The sequence below is a fragment of the Cygnus olor genome, chromosome 1 (genome assembly GCF_009769625.2).
Source record: "Cygnus olor isolate bCygOlo1 chromosome 1, bCygOlo1.pri.v2, whole genome shotgun sequence".
NCBI classification, from domain to species: Eukaryota; Metazoa; Chordata; class Aves; order Anseriformes; family Anatidae; genus Cygnus; species Cygnus olor.
In genome coordinates this window covers 31,719,831-31,739,598 of record NC_049169.1, presented here as the reverse complement: position 1 = coordinate 31,739,598, position 19,768 = coordinate 31,719,831, and the positions used below count along the sequence as shown (strand labels likewise).

Here is a 19,768-nt window from a genome sequence, read left to right as displayed (position 1 = left end):
GCCTGTATACATCTCACTGGGCCTTCTCTCTGTTCTCCATTTCTCCCTTCTCCACAGTTCACCTCAATCCATAGCTTTCCCTGTCTTTGATCATTCCCCTAAACCTAAAGGTCATTCCTTTAGGATTAAGGTAAAACCTAAAAGGTCATTGCCCCGAATGCCCTTCCCCAGCAGGCCCCCTGCCCCTGCTGGCAGCCCCGTCTCCTCAGCTGTGGGGTGAGGGAGTGAGGCGGGCCCAGTACCTTCTGCCTCACGGCTGGGAGGAGCTGGGGCAGGGCTGCTTGGTTTGCTGGGTTTCCTCCAGCCTTTCTTTTCTCCTCTGTGTTTACGGAGATTAGCCTTCAACCACACAGCCTGTATCAGGCAGAGCAAAATATCCTAATGCTGAAGGTGACTATTCCTGCCCGACTAGTGTTCTTTCAGGTAACCTGTTTGTTGGACAAAACGCACCTCCTTGGCTTTCTGAATCACTTGTGACACTTTGTCTTCCAAGCTTTTCTCAAATATTATTCTAGTTTTCAAGTAAAAAAATAAAGTCTTCGTGAATGTCTTTTTTGAATGAGCTTATTGCGAATAGCAATAAGAAAATGCTACCCGTCAGTTTCAGTCTTTTAATCAGTTCTGTGTGAAAGCCGTATGGAATATGGTAGCGTACGGTCAGTTGAGAGATGGGTCTGTTTGCAGGAAAAAGTCTAACGTTAGGCAAAGTACATACACCTGCATCTTGGTAACGCCTCTCTTTCAAATGAAGTTTATGAATCAAATCCATGGCTGACAACCTTGTCATAGTGCTAAATGGGGTATTGAAAAGGCCTAATGTGGCAGAGAAAGCACTTTGGCATTAATTCAAGCTTGCCTCTTGCCATAGTAGGCTGGATAAGACAGTAGCTCAAGGCAGCTCAGAAAAACACTGCTCTTGTAACAGCTGGAAGAAGAATCCCCTGTAATAATAATACGATAATCTTCCAAACCAGAGACTGTTTTTTTGAGAGTCTTTTAATTTTTTGAGAGTCTATTAATTTGACCTCAAAATAATGAGAGACAGTACAAATATGTACTGGAGATTGTAAAGATTGTTCTTCAGATAAGCACAAGGTCTTAATGTGCCTTGAAGTTTTTTTTTTTTTTTTGAAACTTCAGAAGTAACAAAGATTAAGGTAAGAGAGAATCTGGCACAGACAAATATATATATTATACAATTAACTTTCCCCAGAGAAACGCAAATATGCACTTACCCGAATCCGTTACCCTTTTTTGTAACTAGATATTTATTTGTGGATTAGATTTCTCTAATTCTTGCAAACACATGTATCTACAGGATATGAGGATTTCCTGTGATCCCTACCGAAGAACTCAGCCCCACCAACAATTAATGAGGCTTAGTATAATATTTTATATGTTTATCATTTTTTTCAAGTGTCAAGAAATTCTACAGCTTGCCATTTTTGATATTACAGTAATTACTAAATGTGATTTTTCACAAAGAATTGGCCTCTGCAGGTATCAGGTTACCCTGCTGAGATGGTGCTGATTGATTTAAATCTTGCAAAACAAACTTCCAGTACGGTTTTGAGCTGTAGTCCTTTAATCTTTCCATCATCATTTTTTTGTGTGGTTTTCCTTCTTGCAGATTTTTGATTCACAGATACTAATTTTCAGACAAGGGTAAACACCGTTGGCGTCATGTCACCAGGGCATAAAGATGAAGCATAGGAAGTCACTGAACAGTGCATACCTCTTGCTTTGCAGTATTCCCCATGCTCATTTAAGATTTTAAATCGTGATGTTGATTCCCTCAACTGAAACTTTGAACCACGCACTTCTAATGCTCTTTTAAAATATTTCCCGTATTGCTATTTCATAAAATTTAGTGGTGGTCTAGCAAACCTTATTTTTCAGTTGTTAGCGTAGCACAAGTCAACAAATTGTTAGGAAGGAAAACTTGTCAGGTGTGATTATTTCTGTTTTGTAATAACCTTTTGTTACGAAATAATGGAATCAATTGGTGCTGAAAGTCCAGTTTTAAATGAGTTTTGCAGGTGTGCTCTGAATAGTCATGGATGAATAGGGATTGTGTTTAAATGGACAGTGTAAGTTTGAAATGGAAATGTTCTACTCCTCTGCTTAGGTTAGACAAAGGTACTGCAAAGGTGAGGGAGTTCTTTGCAGCTTTGTGTTGCCTTGGACTTGCACGAAGCAGAGAACGTAGAACAACCTTAAAAAAAACCAGCCCTTTTGTTTCTCTCACTCTAAAAATATGTGGAGAGGAAAGGTGAAAGGATTGGGACTGCTCTTCCTTAAAAGAACCCCTCCTGGTTGACACCTCCTCTTTTGTGTTATCCAAGCTGCATTACATAGGGAATCTTCTGCCAAGTAATTACCTATTCAAGTTATGTTTGAGCTACAAAATAATCCATTTAACTTTGCCATAAATTCAGTAACATTCATATAGGTTATTTTTGTCTTATCCTGTTAGGTGTAAGAATTTGTCTGTATCTTTCTGGAATTCCTATTGGATGCTGCCCTCTGATGTTTGTGGAATGAACTGCTTTTGGGAAGCTGCTTTTAGGTAGGATCTATTATTAAATAGTACTTTATTATTTGGTTACAGACAGGTGCAGCTAATATAACAGCATTTTTCGCTATTTAACAAGGTGACAAAGCAAAATCCTTTGATTGCTTCACATATATTTCACATGCTTATATTATGGTTGCCTTTAGATGGGCTTTCTCTTTTTGTTCTATTATGTTTTGAGACATTGTAGATTCAAGAAGTGTTATTACAAAGAATATTTTTTTCAGTTATGTTGCTTCCTTAAATAAATATTTGTTAACATTGGTAAAAAGTCAATCGGAATATATTTTTAAAAGTTACTGATGATTTTTTTTATAAATAAAACTTGTAGCACAGTAATACCCATGATGTGACTTGTAATCATGACAGGTAAGCTTAGTAGTTAAGTCTTGGGGTTTTTATTAAAATTCCATATTATATAGAATATGAGGAGGGTACTTCAACCCAAACCACTGAAATGACTACTGCAGAATGCATTTTAAGATACAATATGTTAAAGCATATACTGCGTCCTTAGTTTTATCTTTAACAAGAAGTTTAAATGCTTTGATGTGGTTGTTCACATGCTTTAGGCTGTCAGATTAGGAAAGTAACTTGTAAAGAAATGGAGGAAGCCTTAATCTTCTTGAGGTATCTTCTCTAACCTGTATAGTTCTCCTCAGTATATAACTGAAGTTTAAAGTTATTTTTTCTTGTATCTAAAATTGAAATGATCATCCATTTTGTGAAGCTTTAGCTTTACAAAACTTAAAATGTTACTGAAAATGATAATCATGGGAAAGATTTTAGATCTGTCCCCTATTCCTCTTTGCTTGTGTGCTTTCAGTGCTTTTTAAACTTATCAGTTGCCAAGAAGTTACTTGAAGGTATGGCTTAGATTGATTTTTAGGCTGTTAGTGAAGTACCCAGTAAAACTGGGGCTGCTGAGTCTTTCTCCCTGCACTTAGTAGCCAGTGTGTCACCTTCCTTTGGCAGAGGGATTCATCTGAGTTTCCCTTTGGTTTATTTAACTGTCTGAATGGACTCGGTTCACATCCTTTTCCCTTAAGGTTAGCTTTTGGGAATTTAGCGTCATGAAGTTTAATGATGAACTGGGGTGAACTGATGGGGGTGAACTGAGTGTCAGTGCTGTTGTGGTGGGGGGTGTTAGGGGCTTAGTCTGTCCTTTTTGGAGAGACGGGATGAGATTGTAAGCTTTATTCATTCATGGACATCTGAGCCAGTGTAGCAGTTGTGCAGTGCTGAAAGAGGAGAGGGTGGTGTTGTCTTCTGACCCCATTGCCTGTGATGATGTCCCCAAACTCTCCACGATACAATGGAACGTGTTAAACCGGCAGAAAACTTCCCTTCCAGATTTTATGCCAGGCTCAAGGTAAGTAGTGGGATCATGGAACCAGAATTGGAGAAACACCATGCAGTTCCTTTGCACATACATTAAGCTATAACACGTTCTGTTCTATTGAGAATGCTGCGCCTGCCCAGAGAGGCTGAGGAGTCTCTGTCCTTGGAGCTTTTCCAAAGCCACCTGGACGTGGTCCTGGGCAGCCTGCTCTGGGTGTCCCTGCTGGAGCAGGGGTTGGAGCAGCCTCAGCTGTTCTGTGGTTCTGTGAATGTTGTGCTGGCTCTAGTGCTTATTTCCTTACTGACCTGTCTTAACTTCAGAGGGGTCCGCCTATCTCCCTCAGACTTTAATTCTTGGTATGTTTAATGAGTTCAGTTAGTTTCAGAGAGGTGCAGTGAGTGCCAGAATTTGGGTTTGTGTAAGAAGAGTGGGGAAGATGGCAGAAAGGAGGAGAAAGTGCTCCCTCTTTGGACGGCAGCAAGCAATTTCAGTGTCTCAGCATTCAGCTTGTTGCATAAGCCTCATTTCCTCGCATGTGCTGGAATAACAGAAGAGAGTTGCCATTTGGTTTCAGCTTCAGATATGAGTTGTAATTTTGCTTTTCTCTCAAAGAAAATAGGTGTATTATACTAAGTGCATTGATAAGTTGAAGAATTCAGGCCGTTTGTACCATTTTTTGCTTCTCAAGTGATGCTGAGTCATTCTCAAGTTTGCAGGAAGATTTTGGAGGAAGAGGAAGAAACTTAATTCCATGCGAGTTTATTAATCGCAGCAGATGAAATCTAGCATTCTTCTTTCCTGACATCATATGTGTAAAGCCACTTCAAGATTGACTCTTCAAGAAGATAAACTCTTTCTGTAAAGAGGCAACACTGATTGATTCGGATATCTTTTGCAATAAAGGACTGAAACTTCTACCTTATAACTTCTACCTATTACAATTTGATCCTCAGTTCACTGAACCTTTGTGTTATACAACTAAGTGTGATTGTTGTAGTGATGTGCAAAATAAAGCAGCATTTTGAAGAGACTGGGATATGAGAAAAACCTAACAGTTACGTATCTTATTGAAATCTTAGGATAGCTAACTCCACTGCCTATAGACTTGGCAACAAAATAATGGGAGTTCCAATGAGTATCATTTTAATAGAAATGGCATAGTCTGGTCATTGAACCACACCACCACTTATCTTGAGTATTCTGTTTGGTCTGATTTAATCCATAAAAAGAGAACGGTATTTATCCAAATCATAAATCAGTTTGTGAATAGAGCTTCTGGTGTTCTATGCGTGCCGTTTCAATAAGCGGACCCAAATGAGTTTGTCCAGAGGAGCAGACCACATAGCCAGAGTTTCTTTGCTAATAGTATATTCATAAATTTTATCTCAATGTAGTATGAGATGCAGTATCTCTTCTCCCTTTATCAGTCAAGTTATTCAGACATTGAAGGTTGTCCTTTATCCTCTAGATTTTTAAATTGAAAACCTTCAGTTTTTTTTCTGTGTTTATAACTTGCAACTGTTGTCAGCTTTTTTTCTTCTGGACGTTGGAACTGCAGGTGATGCAGTTATCCGTGAGAGAGAACTTGGCATAGACATTTTTGAAATGCAGATTGGTACATCGTTTTTGTCTGAGTAACTATATATGTTTAATGCATGAAGTGACAACAAATATGTGGATTTGTAAGATTCAAGTTTGTACAACAGAAGTGTTGGAGACCCATAGAGGTCTGGAAGTTTGTAGGAGAGGTGTTCTTAGACGCTTCGGTCTGATTCATGGCATAGCTAATTCAACCTCACTTGCGATCAGTGAGCTCTGAGCAGTTGATGTTTCTAATGATGGTTTATATGGATCTTGTCCCTTTAAGTTAGTCTAAGATCTGTTGTCCATGCTGTACGTGGGACGGATTTTTGAGCCATTCTGCACCCATGTTTTATATCAACATTGTGATTAACTATTCAGACAGAGCATCTTATGTACAGAATATTTCTTGTTAGCCTTTATTTTGATAGAAGAAGGATGAGATCAGTTTTTGTTTTTTTAAACATACAATGGTTAGATTTTATCCAAAATTTAAACAATGCTGATAAAGATAAAATGAGGCTCGGCTTTTGCATGACCTAGATGATTCATGTCCTTTTTGGTGCACCTCTCATGGTGCCCAATGTGACCTGGCAGGTGTGGCTGCTCATCTGTGCAGTAGACTGAGTAAGAAAAAAAATCTGAGAGGTCATTACTTTGGTTATCTGGTCTGTCTGCTTTCAGTTGTTGGATGTTGTTTCTAAGTGGGTTTTAACTTGCATTGCCTAATTAAAAAGGCATTTCACATTTCTTGAGTGCATCGAGGTCCTGGTGATATGGATAAATTAAAATGAATTGTGAAAGTCCTGAAAATATCAAGCTCGTTGGAGGATGGGACTTTCAACTTCTCTAGTAGATTTTTAAATGGCTAATTGTAACTTCATACCTAATCTACTAATTGAGTTTGTAATTGAGTAGATGACATTTAGACATCATATGCAGTGGTATCATTAGCGTACTTACACAAAATAAGCTTTGATTAGGACTTATTTTTAATTCAGTGCTGTGGTAGAAAGTTAAGCTCAGTAAAAACTAGAGTTTTCATCACTTTCAAATCCAGATAATTTCTGTGGTTTCCTTGATCATACTTTCTGTAAATGTGGGAATGATTTCACAGTTGCATTTTGATCAGTGCAGGCTTTGCTGCTTTTTTGCTCTGCCTGTTTGCTTTTCTTTTTCTGGTGAGTAAAGGCTGCTGGGTCACGCTCTTTAATGCTCAGTTGATTTAGATCAAGCACAAAGCATTACAAGAAAAGAGGATGTGATAAGTAAGCCATCCATATTGTATTTACATATCTACCATTCGTTCTTTTGAGACGTGCTGTGGTGCCAGATTTGAAATAATACAGGTTGGTTATATGAAAATTTGTCCTGCATGTTTTATCCAATTTGATTTGTATTTTACATGCCAATTACCAGAAGATTTGTATGGGGAAAATATTTGCAGTGATAATGTGGCTAGCTTTTTATATCAAAAGAGAAAACCTGTTTGCAATAGGATTGTTTTTTTTTTTTGTAAGAGTAAAGCAACTTTCAACACAGCTGAACCTGGCAATCTGATCCTTGATTGAACAACCGAATGCAAAGTTAGGTTAGTGATGTTGAGGAAGGACTGAGACTTAATTAAGCCACCTTGTTTAGGGAGCCACATATAGCAGGCATGATGTGTGTGTTACAGAGCATATGGGAAAACGATCAAAGAAACACTCTTCCAGAAAAAACGTAGGGATAACTTGTTTGGAGGTAGAATAACTCTTGTTATTTTGCATTCCACACATTCTACAAGAACGTTCTACATGAATGTTCACTTGAAACCTACAAAACAATTCTTACAGTCTAGTATTAGCATCGTGTAATGCAGTGGCGCTTGTACATGAAAACTAGTTGTGCAAATTGACTGCCCTTTTCTCAGAAAATTACAAATATTTTTAATTGTCCTCTTTGATGGGTCAAAATCTGAAAGGACAACAGCTACTAAGTTGATTTACTGCTTCAGCTATTCATATCACTCTGTATTCTCAGTAGCTGGATGCTAACCTTTCCTTCCTTGGCTTCCCCAGCCACGTTAAAGGAGTCAGGGAAGACAGCCTGACAGCCACAGAAGTTGTTCTGGGAGCTTCCTGATAATCTCCAGGCATGTTCTTAGTAGCAGATCAGTGGATGGTAAAAGGAATCCTTATGCACCAGTGTTTTCTTTTTTAACACAAATTAAGGTTCCTTAATGACTTTTTGTAATCCAGTGCCACTATATTTGTATGTGCCAAAAAAAAAAAAGTGGTGGTGAAAAATAAGATCTTGGGAAAAAAAGTGTATCTTTTTTTTAATCAAAGTTCAGCTGAGGTGCACTGAGGGCTTGAGAAGAGCAAACTATTACTTTGTAATTTTAATGGACCTAGAAACGCTCATTTAATATACAGTCTGTCATGTTATACCCCTTTTAAATAAAAGGCAGCATCTTGACAGACGGGCTCTGGAAAACCTTGTTGTAGCAGATTCATTGAGCATAACCAGCTACATTCCTCCTAGGTTGCTAATGCCACAGCAGAATTCATCAGTACAGAATGCAGGTCTGCACTTCAACACAGAGGTACGTCAGGGCATGCCTTGCACCCTAGCTTTTGCTGCTGCTGAGCAGCATGTTTCAAAGTATGTGGTTTTGCTCTCGTAGTGTTTAAGTGGGTTGGTTTTTCTTTGTATTTTCTAAACTCATTCAAGTATGTGTGGTGCTCTCAGGTGATTTATTTCCTTTTATTTTTACTGACATTGACATGTAATTAGATTTTTTTTTTTCTGAGGATACTCTTATTTGTCCCTAAACACCCAAATCCTGTCATCGCTTTCTGATCAGTATCCTCTGTTGGACTACAGGTGCGTTCTTTGCTCTTCCATTTCAATTACCAGAGCTCCATACACACACGAGCTAGGACTCCCACATCAATTTTGGGAGACTTTTTTTCTTTACGAGCTAGAATTCTCAAATTTTTCTTGTTAGTCTATCAGAAAGCCTTACTGAAATACACTCTGTTGTTGTTTTCTCCAGCTTCTCCACTAAGTTTTCCCACACCAAAACATCTGGCTACTGGTAATTAGCAATATGCATATGAAAATCTACATTTGTATTTTTTGTTTCACGTGGTGCCTCTGAACATTTTTTTAAAAGTAAAAAAAAATAAATCTGAAACCATTTTTTTTGGAAGTGTCAAACACTTTCAGAACCTTTTTTTTTTTTTTTGAAGTTCAGTAAGAAGTTCTGCTCTGAGGTTTCCCATCTCTGAAAACTTGCTCAGGTTCAGACAAGTTACAGTTCTTCTAAAGTAAATTTATTTTGCTCGTGGGCGGCTCAGCTACTGCACTGCTGCAAAATCTGTACTGCCTGAAGAAGCTGGCGTCATTAGACAACACGCAACCCACAGTGATGAGAAGTTGCTGTCTAAATGAACAAGGTTTTGCTTTTGCTGTCTTCTGGTGAGGTAGCTACATGACTGACCGCAGCAGAGAGCGATGGAGTGAAGAAGGGGAAGAGGGTTATGGAGGCTGGAAAAGTCAGGAAGCAGAGGTAGAGAAGGGAGCAAGTGAAGGCAGAAGATTTTGAAAGGGATTGGGGGAAGACTAAAGTCGTGCAGACGTAATATCGAAGAAGGGAATGAGACGAGTCATGGCCCTGATAACTGGCTCTGCTGGTGGGTTATATTAATGATGAAGGTGAGACTGAAGGGCTCGGGCTGATAAATGCTTCTGGGCAACATAAAGTTTATGCGACTGCTAATGGCAGGAGGAGGGGCAAAAAGTGACCAAAGGTGCAGGCAGTGGAGGATTGGAAACGAGGTGTAAGGAGTTAGTGTCCCAGGGTGAAGGTGGAACAGTGATTGTCCTCTGGGACCGGAGGGGGGTGTTTGTGGAGGCTGAGGAGCAGCCTGAGGCCAAATTGCTTTAAAAAAAAAAAAAAAAAAGAGGATGTGACTGCCAATGGCCCGTGCGCAGGGAAGTCGAATGCAGCTTCTAATCGCTAGAGGATGTCTCTTCACAGAGTCTGGAGTGAGAGCCACAGCTCTGGAGTTTCATAACTCCTGCTGTAGTGTGTCTGACACCTACTATGTCTCATCCCCTTCTTAGCTGATGATCTCCACGGAGCATGATGGCCCGCTCTTTGAAATGGCTTCTTGCTCCATCTGCTTCGGAGATAAAGCTTTGCATTGGGCCCTTACAGATCTCAGTTCAGCTGTTCCCCATATTGTGCAAATGGAAATTCAATTTTTTAGCTTTTTCTAGTTTTTCGCCTTTTCAAAAAAATACTTTTAAGCAGAGGTTTAAGAAAATTGAACTCATGAAGTCATACACACAAAACAGATTAGATATGGGCAAAGTGAGTGTGAAAGCATTAACACAAGTTTTTTCTTGTGTGGCTTGAAATGTTCTTTTATTTGCAGATGTCACTAGATGTAGAAATAATATTCTTTGAGTCTCAATGTGTTTTAGAGCTGCTTTGGCATAATGTTCATCGTACCTTATTGATAGAAAGCCATGTGTTACAAGTGGTTCAGGAACTTGGCTTTCAGCTCTGCAGTGTGTGTAGTTGGTGCCATTATTTATCACACGACCTTGCAATATCAATGCAGGCTCTCATGACTGCAGGGCTTAATTATTGTAATTCCCTTTTCGGTGGATTAGTGATGAGGCTAATCTGGTGCTTGCAGCTTGTTCAGGCTGCAGCAGTGCATTTATTTGTGGATTTCAGCTACCCTCATCACATTCAGCTTGCTTTGCATCAGCTGCTTACTACATGGTGTAAGGTTTAGATTAGCTTTAGGTATACAGGTCTGAATGGGCATGCCTCTGTGACGTTTAAAAGTTATATTTTATACATTTTTTCTGTTAAATTGAACTATTTTTTTTGAGGTTTTGCTGCAGGACTTCTTCAGTCTGTGGATTAAATCTTCTGAATATGGATGTCTGCATTTATGTATCTGTGTCAAGTAGGTCTTAAACCGTTGTTAAAACTGAAAGAGCATAGAGTGTGACCCAGACTAGCCAGTAAGCGGCTAAGAAGTAAAGGTCTGGTGTTAACAGCAAAGTGCTAGGCTATTCCAGACATCTGCATGAGTCTAATAGAACATGATCTTTGAGATACCCTGTCCTGTTGGGCTGGCACCTGGAGGTCAGGTGGGATATTCTAGAGCATATTAAATGGCACTATACCTATGTTAAACAATTGAATCAAGGCCTAGCTATTTATTTTGAAGTAAAATGAACTGCTGTCTAGGGTTCATTGCCTGCTCACCAGATCTCCATTAGCTTTAATGAGAGAATGGACACAATTTTATATGCCAGCATCGTTTAGATACCCAGTTTTGGATCTGAATCCTACCAGTGAGGTCTTTCATCCATGTGATGTTTAGTAACACCTCAAACCTTAAGATTGACTGTATGCTCTAATTGAGGTTTTATTAATCTTTCATCCCCGAGTTGTTGGATTTCTTTTAGTTTTAGGGCCTTTGAACTATTTCAGTTCAGTAACTCAACTGTTATTTATGGTACCAAACTTCAGCAGTTTTACAACAATATCATTGCTTGTATTTTGCTTCAAAGAGCTCAAAATAATGTGTTCATCTTCCATGCCTTAAAAAAAAAAAAAGAAAATATGCATTATATCTCTTGTCGATATAAAATAAAACACGTATGCATTTAAATATATTTTAGTTGTGTAAATTAGGTAGAGATTGTGCTAAAAATCAGATCTCTTAATTTGTATTTTGGAGTGCATCTATGGCAAATTTCTACGAATGGGTGGTATGTTTGCCAAGCATTTCTCTACTGTTACTAGTTTGCGAATGTCTTTTCTAACTTCAAAGAATTCTGTGTTTTCAGAACTTGGAAAGCTGTAATTTAAATCTCCAGATGCTCTTAGTTGTATTAGGCCATCTCCTCCCTTAGTTGCATGCGAATAGCTCAAGTCTAGAATATTGTTTTAAAGGTTGGCTTTGAGCTGACATGTATAAAACATTTGAAAGCTTTTCATAATAGTTAAGTATATGAAATAAATAAAAAACACAAAAGAACAGTTTTAACTTTAATATGCCCACAGTGTTTGCTACCAAGCAAACACTAGTATTTACCTGATGATAATTTTAGCCTGTCGTGTTAAAATAATAGCTTTAAAACATACCTTGTATAATATGTAGCAGGCACTTTTCACTGTAACTGTTGGCCAAGGGAGAAACGACTCCCCAGCTCTCGCACCTTGCAGTGGTTTGGCCCAAAGATGTGGGCAGCGCAGATGATCAGGGTACCTGTGGAATTTGTTGGCACCACTGGGAGCACCAGGACACCCTGCACAGCCATTTGAGCTGTTAGCTTCACCACTTTCCAAACCAAGTTGTGTGCCTGCAGGATGAAAGGAGAGGAGAAATCTTTTTGCATTTTGCAAGTGCTTTGGAGAAACTCTGAAACATGGTTATGATGTAAGGATTTACTGGAGCAGAAGATGGACAAAATATACCTAGATCATGCAAAAACATTCTTGAACACAACTTTTTAAAAGTAGTGATATTTCACTTTTGTTAGAATTTAACTCTTTTTTTTTATATATATTATATATATATATATATATATATAATATATATATATAAAACACACATCATGTTTACATATCTGTGATATGTCCAGGGAAAAGGGAGAAAATGAGCTAGTAACTCATGCACGGACTTGAAGTGCTGTCAGCCTTTCACATTTTGATGTAACTTCACACAGCCTTTCTTTTAATCTAGTGATTTTAATGGAATTCTTTGCTGGTAATAAATAGCAAGATTGCTAAGAAAATAAATATGCTTTTTGTTTTCATTTGTTTTCTTGTGTGTCTAGTTTCTGTATAGGTCTTCCATCTCTTGTTTCTTCCTCGTGGGGTGGGATGGTGGGAGTGGATATGAGAGTCGTTCAGATTAAACTTAAATCTACGTATGGGGTATAATGCAATTGTTTAGTATGTTCTGTTTAAGTTATCCATTGCTCACTTAATAAGATACAGACTATTTTGTTAAATTACATTCTGCAGAAAATGGTAGAGCTTTTTCTTAAGCCTGTACTAGGAATAATGTCAAATGAAAAACTTATTTTTGTATCAGATATGATTATATGAAAGCACATCCTTCTGAGAAAATGCATCTAGCAGTGGTTGCCTGTGGTGAAAGACTGGAGGAGACTGTTACTATGTTGAGATCAGCCATTATCTTCAGCATCAAACCTCTCCAGTTTCATATTTTTGCTGAGGACCAATTGCATGAGAGTTTCAAAGATATAGTAAGTACCCATGACGTTTATTTAATCAATTTTTAGTACAATTGGAGTAACACCTAATGGTTTCTCTACTACTTGGGTAGTAGTTGTTGAATATAGTGGCAGAAATACAGGGTTCTAAGAAAACATTCAAGTCCTTCATAATGTTCAATGGGGATTTTTTTTTCCTTCTGAATCAGTCTTACATTGTTTGAACAAAAGGAAACCTTGGTTTGTGAAGATGTTAGATGTGGTTGTCTAATCTTAGCGACTTCCAGTTTATTAATATAATGTCGACGGGAGTGACAGCATTAGAAGCTGACTGGTATATAGCTGTGGAAGATTTTCCTATTTTTGTGCTTAAAATGTCATACTTTGAGTAATTACGGCAAAAGTGGGTAAGGCTATTTTGAATTGAGAAAGACTTCATTGATGTTTCTCCTGTGGAAACTAATGGGGAAAAATGTTTGATGTATTTACTTTCTGTAAACAATTATTATTTTACTTGCACTTGTGTATGTGCTCTGATATGACGTGTTTTATTCATACTGTCCTGCAGATGCCACTTTTTATTCAAGTATTTTAAGTAGTTGACAGATTTTTGTAGTTCAGGGAGCATTTCTGCTTTGGAAGAGAGGTGTTGCAGTGGTATTCAATTATTAATTTAAATGGGAAATGATTTCTTTTTCATAATAAAATTGAATGCAAGTAATTTTTTCTGTGATCTTTTCATCTAGCTTGATGACTTACCATATGAAGGAAAAATTAATTACACATTATATCCAATAACATTTCCAACTGAGAGTGCGACAGAATGGAAGAAATTGTTTAAACCATGTGCTTCACAAAGGCTGTTCTTGCCAGTAAGTTTCTTCTGTTATTGGACAGCACAGAAGTCTGTGTATCAAGCTATCTTTGTTAATCTAATTTCTGCTTAGTTTTAAATAAAGAACTACTACTCATAAAAGTCACTTTTGTGACCTTCTTAAGAAAAAAAATCCTCTGAAATTACCATTTTTCTGTGGCACTTTGGAATAAAATTCCTTTTCTCACTTCCTGCGTTATGGCAGTATATCCTTAGCGCTGCAGGTTATGTCATCCTCTTAGAGGTGTGAAGGATTTATCACATATCTCTTCACTTATTTGTAAAGTTTCTTGCTTTCCAAGGTCTGAGAAATGTCAGGAGAATGAATCAAGAAATAGCCTATTGTTACCAGAGTGTTTTGTATAGCCTTTTCTTTGCTAATCTAAGATTCTTCAGAAATCGTACTTCAGGCTAGATGAATTGTAGCAGTGGCAGCTATCTCCCAAATACTGTCACTTCTTGGGGATCCTTACATTTCTCCCATTGTTTGAACAGATGTATAGCAAAGCAAGGGAAAGACGCAGGAAGGTAGGAACTTTTTTTATTCCAATGTTTCACCTGGCCCACAAGCTACTCCTGAGAACCCCAGGATATAAAATACAGACTTTGTGTTACTTTCCTATGTAAAACCTGTTTCACCCCACAAAACTTCTTCAAAATGGGACAAAGGGAAATAATATCAAATTTCTGACTGTGAGCCATCAGTCTAATATGAATGTATTTGCATGTGACCAAAACGTATTAAAATGTGTAAACTGCAGTAACTTCTGTTTTATGAAGAGAAGTTCAATAAAACTGTTTTCTTTTAAACTTTTTTTTCTCACAGTTAATCCTCAAAAATGTGGATTCCCTACTGTATGTTGATACTGACATCCTGTTCTTGAGACCTGTCGATGATATTTGGTCTTTTCTGAGAAAGTTCAACTCCACCCAGATTGCTGCAATGGCACCAGAACACGAAGAACCTCGTATCGGGTGGTACAATCGCTTTGCTCGGCATCCCTATTATGGAGTAACTGGAATAAATTCTGGAGTCATGTTAATGAATATGACACGTATTAGAAGAAAGTATTTCAAGGTATGTATGATGTATTTGTTGCAATTTTTGTTTTTCTACAACTTTTAATTCCAATCCTGTTTGAAATCCACCTGGGACAGTAATTTTCAAAACATTTTTCTTGTAACTGGAATGATGATCTAAAAATAAGCTGTGTCTAAAATGGTATCTAACTTCTATTTTTTTAAAATGTCATTCACTGCAAGGCTTGAAATTCTTGCATTGTAAGTCCGTTTGTTTTATTTTTCTTCAGTTCTGCAATATCATGTGACTGGATACAGTCTGTTGCTATAAGTTACATTTCTCAGTAGATAGTCTACTATTCTTTCTTCACTGCAGAGATCCTCAGAAAACAGTTTATGTATACGGTAAACTAACTTTAAAAATGTGTGTATGAAGTAATATGACCAGGAGGTGGTGCTAAAGCATTTAGTAACTTTTTTTAACTGTACTATTTGTAAATTTGGATCTTTGAAATTGTAACCAGGTGATGATCAGCTTAAGTACCTTTTGATTTACTTTGCAGTCTTAATTTCTATAGAGAAATAAATTCATTTAAGTCCTAATGCAGCATGTGCAGCAACAGAAGCAGTTGTTGCTTCACGGTTTTCCGATATGCTTCAAATACAAATACAGAAGCAGTATTGTGTGATTATGCTAGGGGAAAAAGTACTTCTCTCTGTTCTACTTTATTTTTATTAAATCTGCATTGAAATAAGACGTTTGATTAGGAAAAATAATCCTACAGCCAAAAACTATGGGAAGGTACAGCCTTAAGAGTGGCAATATAAATTTGCAGTAGCTGTTACCTTTTTCACCCATTTCCAATTTAAGAAGTGTTTGGCTTCCATCTTAACATGCTTGCAATGCCTTGTTGTGGAAATACAGGGAACTTAAGAAAAATAAGGAATAGACTGCCTCAGCTGTAGTTAAAGTATAAAGTTACAGTAGCTGTAACTTTCCCAGCTCTAACTGTAACTGAGATACCTGTCTTGCTTGATACAGAAGTAAAAAAAAAAAAAAAAAAAAAAAAAGTGTCTACCAGGTCTACTTGGCTATGGTGCCTAATGGTTCCTGGTCCTACTATCTTTATCTTTTCTGTGTTTTATGAAACTGCGCGCAGGTATATGCGTGCAGGTATATGCTATAAATAGAGGCACTGCATACATACTCATGTACACATACTTGTTCAAACACATGTGAATATAGTGTGATCATTGCACAGTGCATAGCTGGAGATAAGACTAAAACTGGATAAAGAAGCTTCAGGTGTGTTGTGCCTGCCCGGTGTCATCTTTGCAATGCAGCACTTAGGAGATAGGATGTAGAATATGCAAGAATATTTAGGAGACAGAAGAGGTAATATCATGTGGCTTTTTACATTTGTATACATATAGTATTCATATTTGTGTGCGTATAGGATTTATATACGTTTGGTGGATGTAATCTTTCTGGATTTGTGAGGCCTTTGATATTGTCCCTCACAGCATCCTTCTGGACAAATTGTCCAACTGTGAGCAGAACATGTTCATGCTACATTGGGTGACGAACTGGCTCAATGATAGAGTTTAAAGGGTTGTAGTGAATGATGCTACATCTGGCTGGTGGCCTGTCACTAGCAGTGTTCCCCAGGGCTTAATTCTGGAGCCAGGATGCAGAAGTGGAATGCATCCACTAGCAAGTTTGCTGATGATTCAAAGTGGGAGCTGCTGTTGACTCACTGGAGGGATGAGGGCCCTTGCAGAGGGATCTAGATAGATTGGAGCATTGGGCAATCATCCGTGGCATGAAATTTAACAAGGGTAAGTGCAGGGTGCTGCACCTGAGATGGAGCAATGTCAGACACAGGCACAGACTGGGAGGCAAGTGGCTAGAGAGCAGCTCTGCAGAAGGGGACCCGGTGGTGCTGGTTGGTGGTAGGCTCAATGTGAGCCAGCAGCGTGCCCTGGCAGCCAAGAGGGCAAACTGCATTTTGGGGTGCATTGAGCATAGCACAGCCAGCCGGTCAAAAGAAGTGATTCTTCCACTGTATTTAGTGTTGGTGCGGCCTCACCGTGAATATTGTGTACAGATCTGGTCTCCACAGTATAAAAAGGATGTTTAGGTCCTTGAAAGTGTCTAGAGGAAGGCAACAAAACTGGTAAAAGGTCAGGAAGGCATGTGTTATGAGGAGATGCTGAAGACCCTTGGGTTGTCAAGTCTGGAGAAAAGAAGGCTGAGAGGTGACCTCCTTGCTCTCTGTGCCCTCCTGAGGAGGGGAAGCGCAGAGGGAGGTGCTGCTCTCTGCTCCCTGGTGATGGATGACAGGTCCACGGGAACTGCACGAGGCTGCGCCAGGGGTGGTTCAGACAAGATACTAAGACAAATTTCCTTACTCTGAGGGTGGTCAAACACTGGAACAGGCTTTCTAGTGAGGTGGTTGATGCCTCAAAGCTGTCAGTGTTCAGGAGACATTTGAACAATGCCCTCAGTAATATGCTTTAACTTTTGGTTAGCCCTGAAGTGGTCAGGCAGTTGGACTCAATCATCTTTGAAGGTCCCTTCCAACTTAACTGTTCTGTAGATACAGAGACTTTTAAACTGGAAGGGATATAGCAAATGCTGCAGAGATGGTATGGTGTTTTAACAAAAAGCCCTAGATGAGTGAGGTTGTGTGAAAAGAGAGTCGTGACCTTTATCAAATTCATACAGAAACACGGGTGTTGCTATACTTAGTGTTAGGCACCCAAAGAAAGAAATGAGGTCTTACAAGATCAAACAAGCCCCAAACAAAATAACTCCAGATAGTGTGTACAAAGGAGAGGTCTGTGGGTATGGTGAGACAAAAGCAGAGAGTCAATAAGACCTAAGCCATTATATACAATTTTTGTGACCACTCGGTGTTGCTTAAGGCTATAGTTCTGATATATGTGGTAAGCCACAGAAGCTAATTCCTTCTAGAAGGAAAGTTACCATCTCTTTTCAGCAGCTTTTCACTGCTTCTCTTGCTTGCTTTGTCCTTGCCTCTGTTGTTTGTTGGACCCTTCCGTGATCCAACTAAATTTGGTAACAGGTGAGAAAAGAAATCCTTCTGCTGGTTTAGTTAAGTAAATCAGTGCTCTCACCAATAAATAAATAAATAATAAATAATAAAATAATCAAGTGTTAGGCACTGCAATGCTAACACAAGAACAGGATGGAGTCATGTAACCATAAGGAAGAGAACTCGCTCTCATATGGCATTAATGAAATTATAAATTGGTCAATGGTTTGTGGAACTGCACTTACAGTTTCTTTAGATATTACTTTATGATTGAGTATGTTTCCTCAACTTTATATTCTCCTACAAGTATTAAGAGGAAGATGACCATATGTTGTTCCAGACAAAATGTGATAGCTCTTCTGACTTCAGGCTTAGCCAGACAGAAGTCTTTTGGGACAGAATTCAGTAATGATCAAACTAATTAAAGCAAAGCATATAATCCAAAAACACTTAAGATACCATCTTAAGATTCCACTTAAGATACCATCTTAACATTCTTATGGCTATTTTGCTTGTACTTCTGATCTTACACGTTTTGTTCCACTCAAAAAAGCTGACATTTGGAGGGTTCATAGGGCTTGTCTGTATCAGATTGATGGTATCACAGAGTACCACAGAATTTTATTTTTTTGGTAAGCCTCTCTAACCTTGTTTCTAATTTGTTGGATATTGGAGATATGGTTTATATTCTCAAATCCTTTAAGGATAATCTTAGTTATTTATTTCGTATTTACTTGAGTAACTTTTGAAACGTAATTCTATTATCAGTTCTGATCAAGCTGGAGCATTCTGCTTCTCCCTCTGACCTCACTTTTTACAGAAGGAGGTTATGTAACTGTTCAAGTAACTTCTCCTCCTCAGTGATTCCTACACTGGTTTCATTACACATCAGGGTTAATAAATTAATATTTAATTATTTTCTATTTATGCAAAGGTTACTGAAACATTAGAATTTGCAATTCTTATATCTAATAACACTATCTGTCTAGTAGTATTGCTTCTAGACGTCTGGCGATGTGATATATTCTCTTACCTGCTTTTTATCTCCTTGGGATATACTCTGCATTTCACTGCTATTAAAACTGTACAAGCTAAATGAAAATCATATGAATTAATGGTTTTAACAATATAAAGTAATATTATGGGTTGCTCTAAAACTTTTTTTTTTTGCTTCTTTATACTCATAGTTATACTACATAGTTATTCTGGTAATGGAATTAAATTAGCTCACGGTTGTTGATTCTTAGCATTGAGTACAAGTTCAAACCTTAGGTCAATATTCCGTGGATGGCAAAGTCCATGTGAGGGACTAATCACTGTGCTTCAGTCTAATTGATTTGCTTTTGAAGGGTTTCAGCCTGGTATTTGGTCTGAGTTTTCTTTTGTTTAATCATATTGCACTGAGCCTAATGATAATTCTTGCTAGAGACAAATTATCTTGTGCATTTCTTATGCCTGCTATTGTCAAATACCTGCAAGCAATCATAGTCATTTTTTAAGGGCAGAAGGGACCACAATATCATTCTGTTTGGCTTCTTACATAATATAACCTATAGATCTTTTTTTGTATTAATTCATGTCTGAAATCTGATAGCATTTCTATTTTAGTCTACGTTTCTGAAACCCCTTCATATTTGATGGCTGAAATGATTTGAGGAAAGGCTAAAAGCTGAACTGCTAATGTTTCTCCTTTCTAGTCTGTCAGTGGAAAGCTTGTAGGGGAAGGTCTTTGGTATAATTCTAAAACTGAATGTTGTATCCCAGGTAGTCTTTTCTGTTTCGTAATGTGGTGGTTTTGTATTCAAATTCCAAACAATACTGGAGTTCTTTTTTTTTTTTTTTTAATGACTTGGTTAAAAAGAATCATGACTATAATCCTGTACTCATTCAGGATTCTTCTCCCTTTGAGACCTATTGTTACTCCATCCTCAATCTCCAAACTCAAGTAGAAAGTACAGAGTGAGCAGCCTTGTTCCTTTTTTGTTGTAGTTGAGCTTAAAGGTGGTGTAAAGATATGAAACTAGCTTTAGAATATGTAACTTTTTATACTGCAAATA

General features: G+C 38.0%; 1 protein-coding gene across 2 annotated transcripts in view; it reads left to right on the top strand.

Annotated features, from left to right (window-relative positions):
- The window catches only part of GXYLT1 (glucoside xylosyltransferase 1), a 30,305-nt gene that overhangs the window by 5,707 nt on the left and 4,830 nt on the right, over nt 1-19,768 (top strand). The window contains exons 2-5 of one of the 2 annotated variants that reach the window (XM_040551327.1): nt 2,477-2,569; nt 12,617-12,791; nt 13,505-13,630; nt 14,459-14,710. In XM_040551327.1, coding sequence (XP_040407261.1) covers nt 2,477-2,569; nt 12,617-12,791; nt 13,505-13,630; nt 14,459-14,710 — 646 coding nt within the window. The remainder of the gene's footprint in view (nt 1-2,476; nt 2,570-12,616; nt 12,792-13,504; nt 13,631-14,458; nt 14,711-19,768) is intronic. The other variant, XM_040551335.1, reaches the window with a different exon arrangement.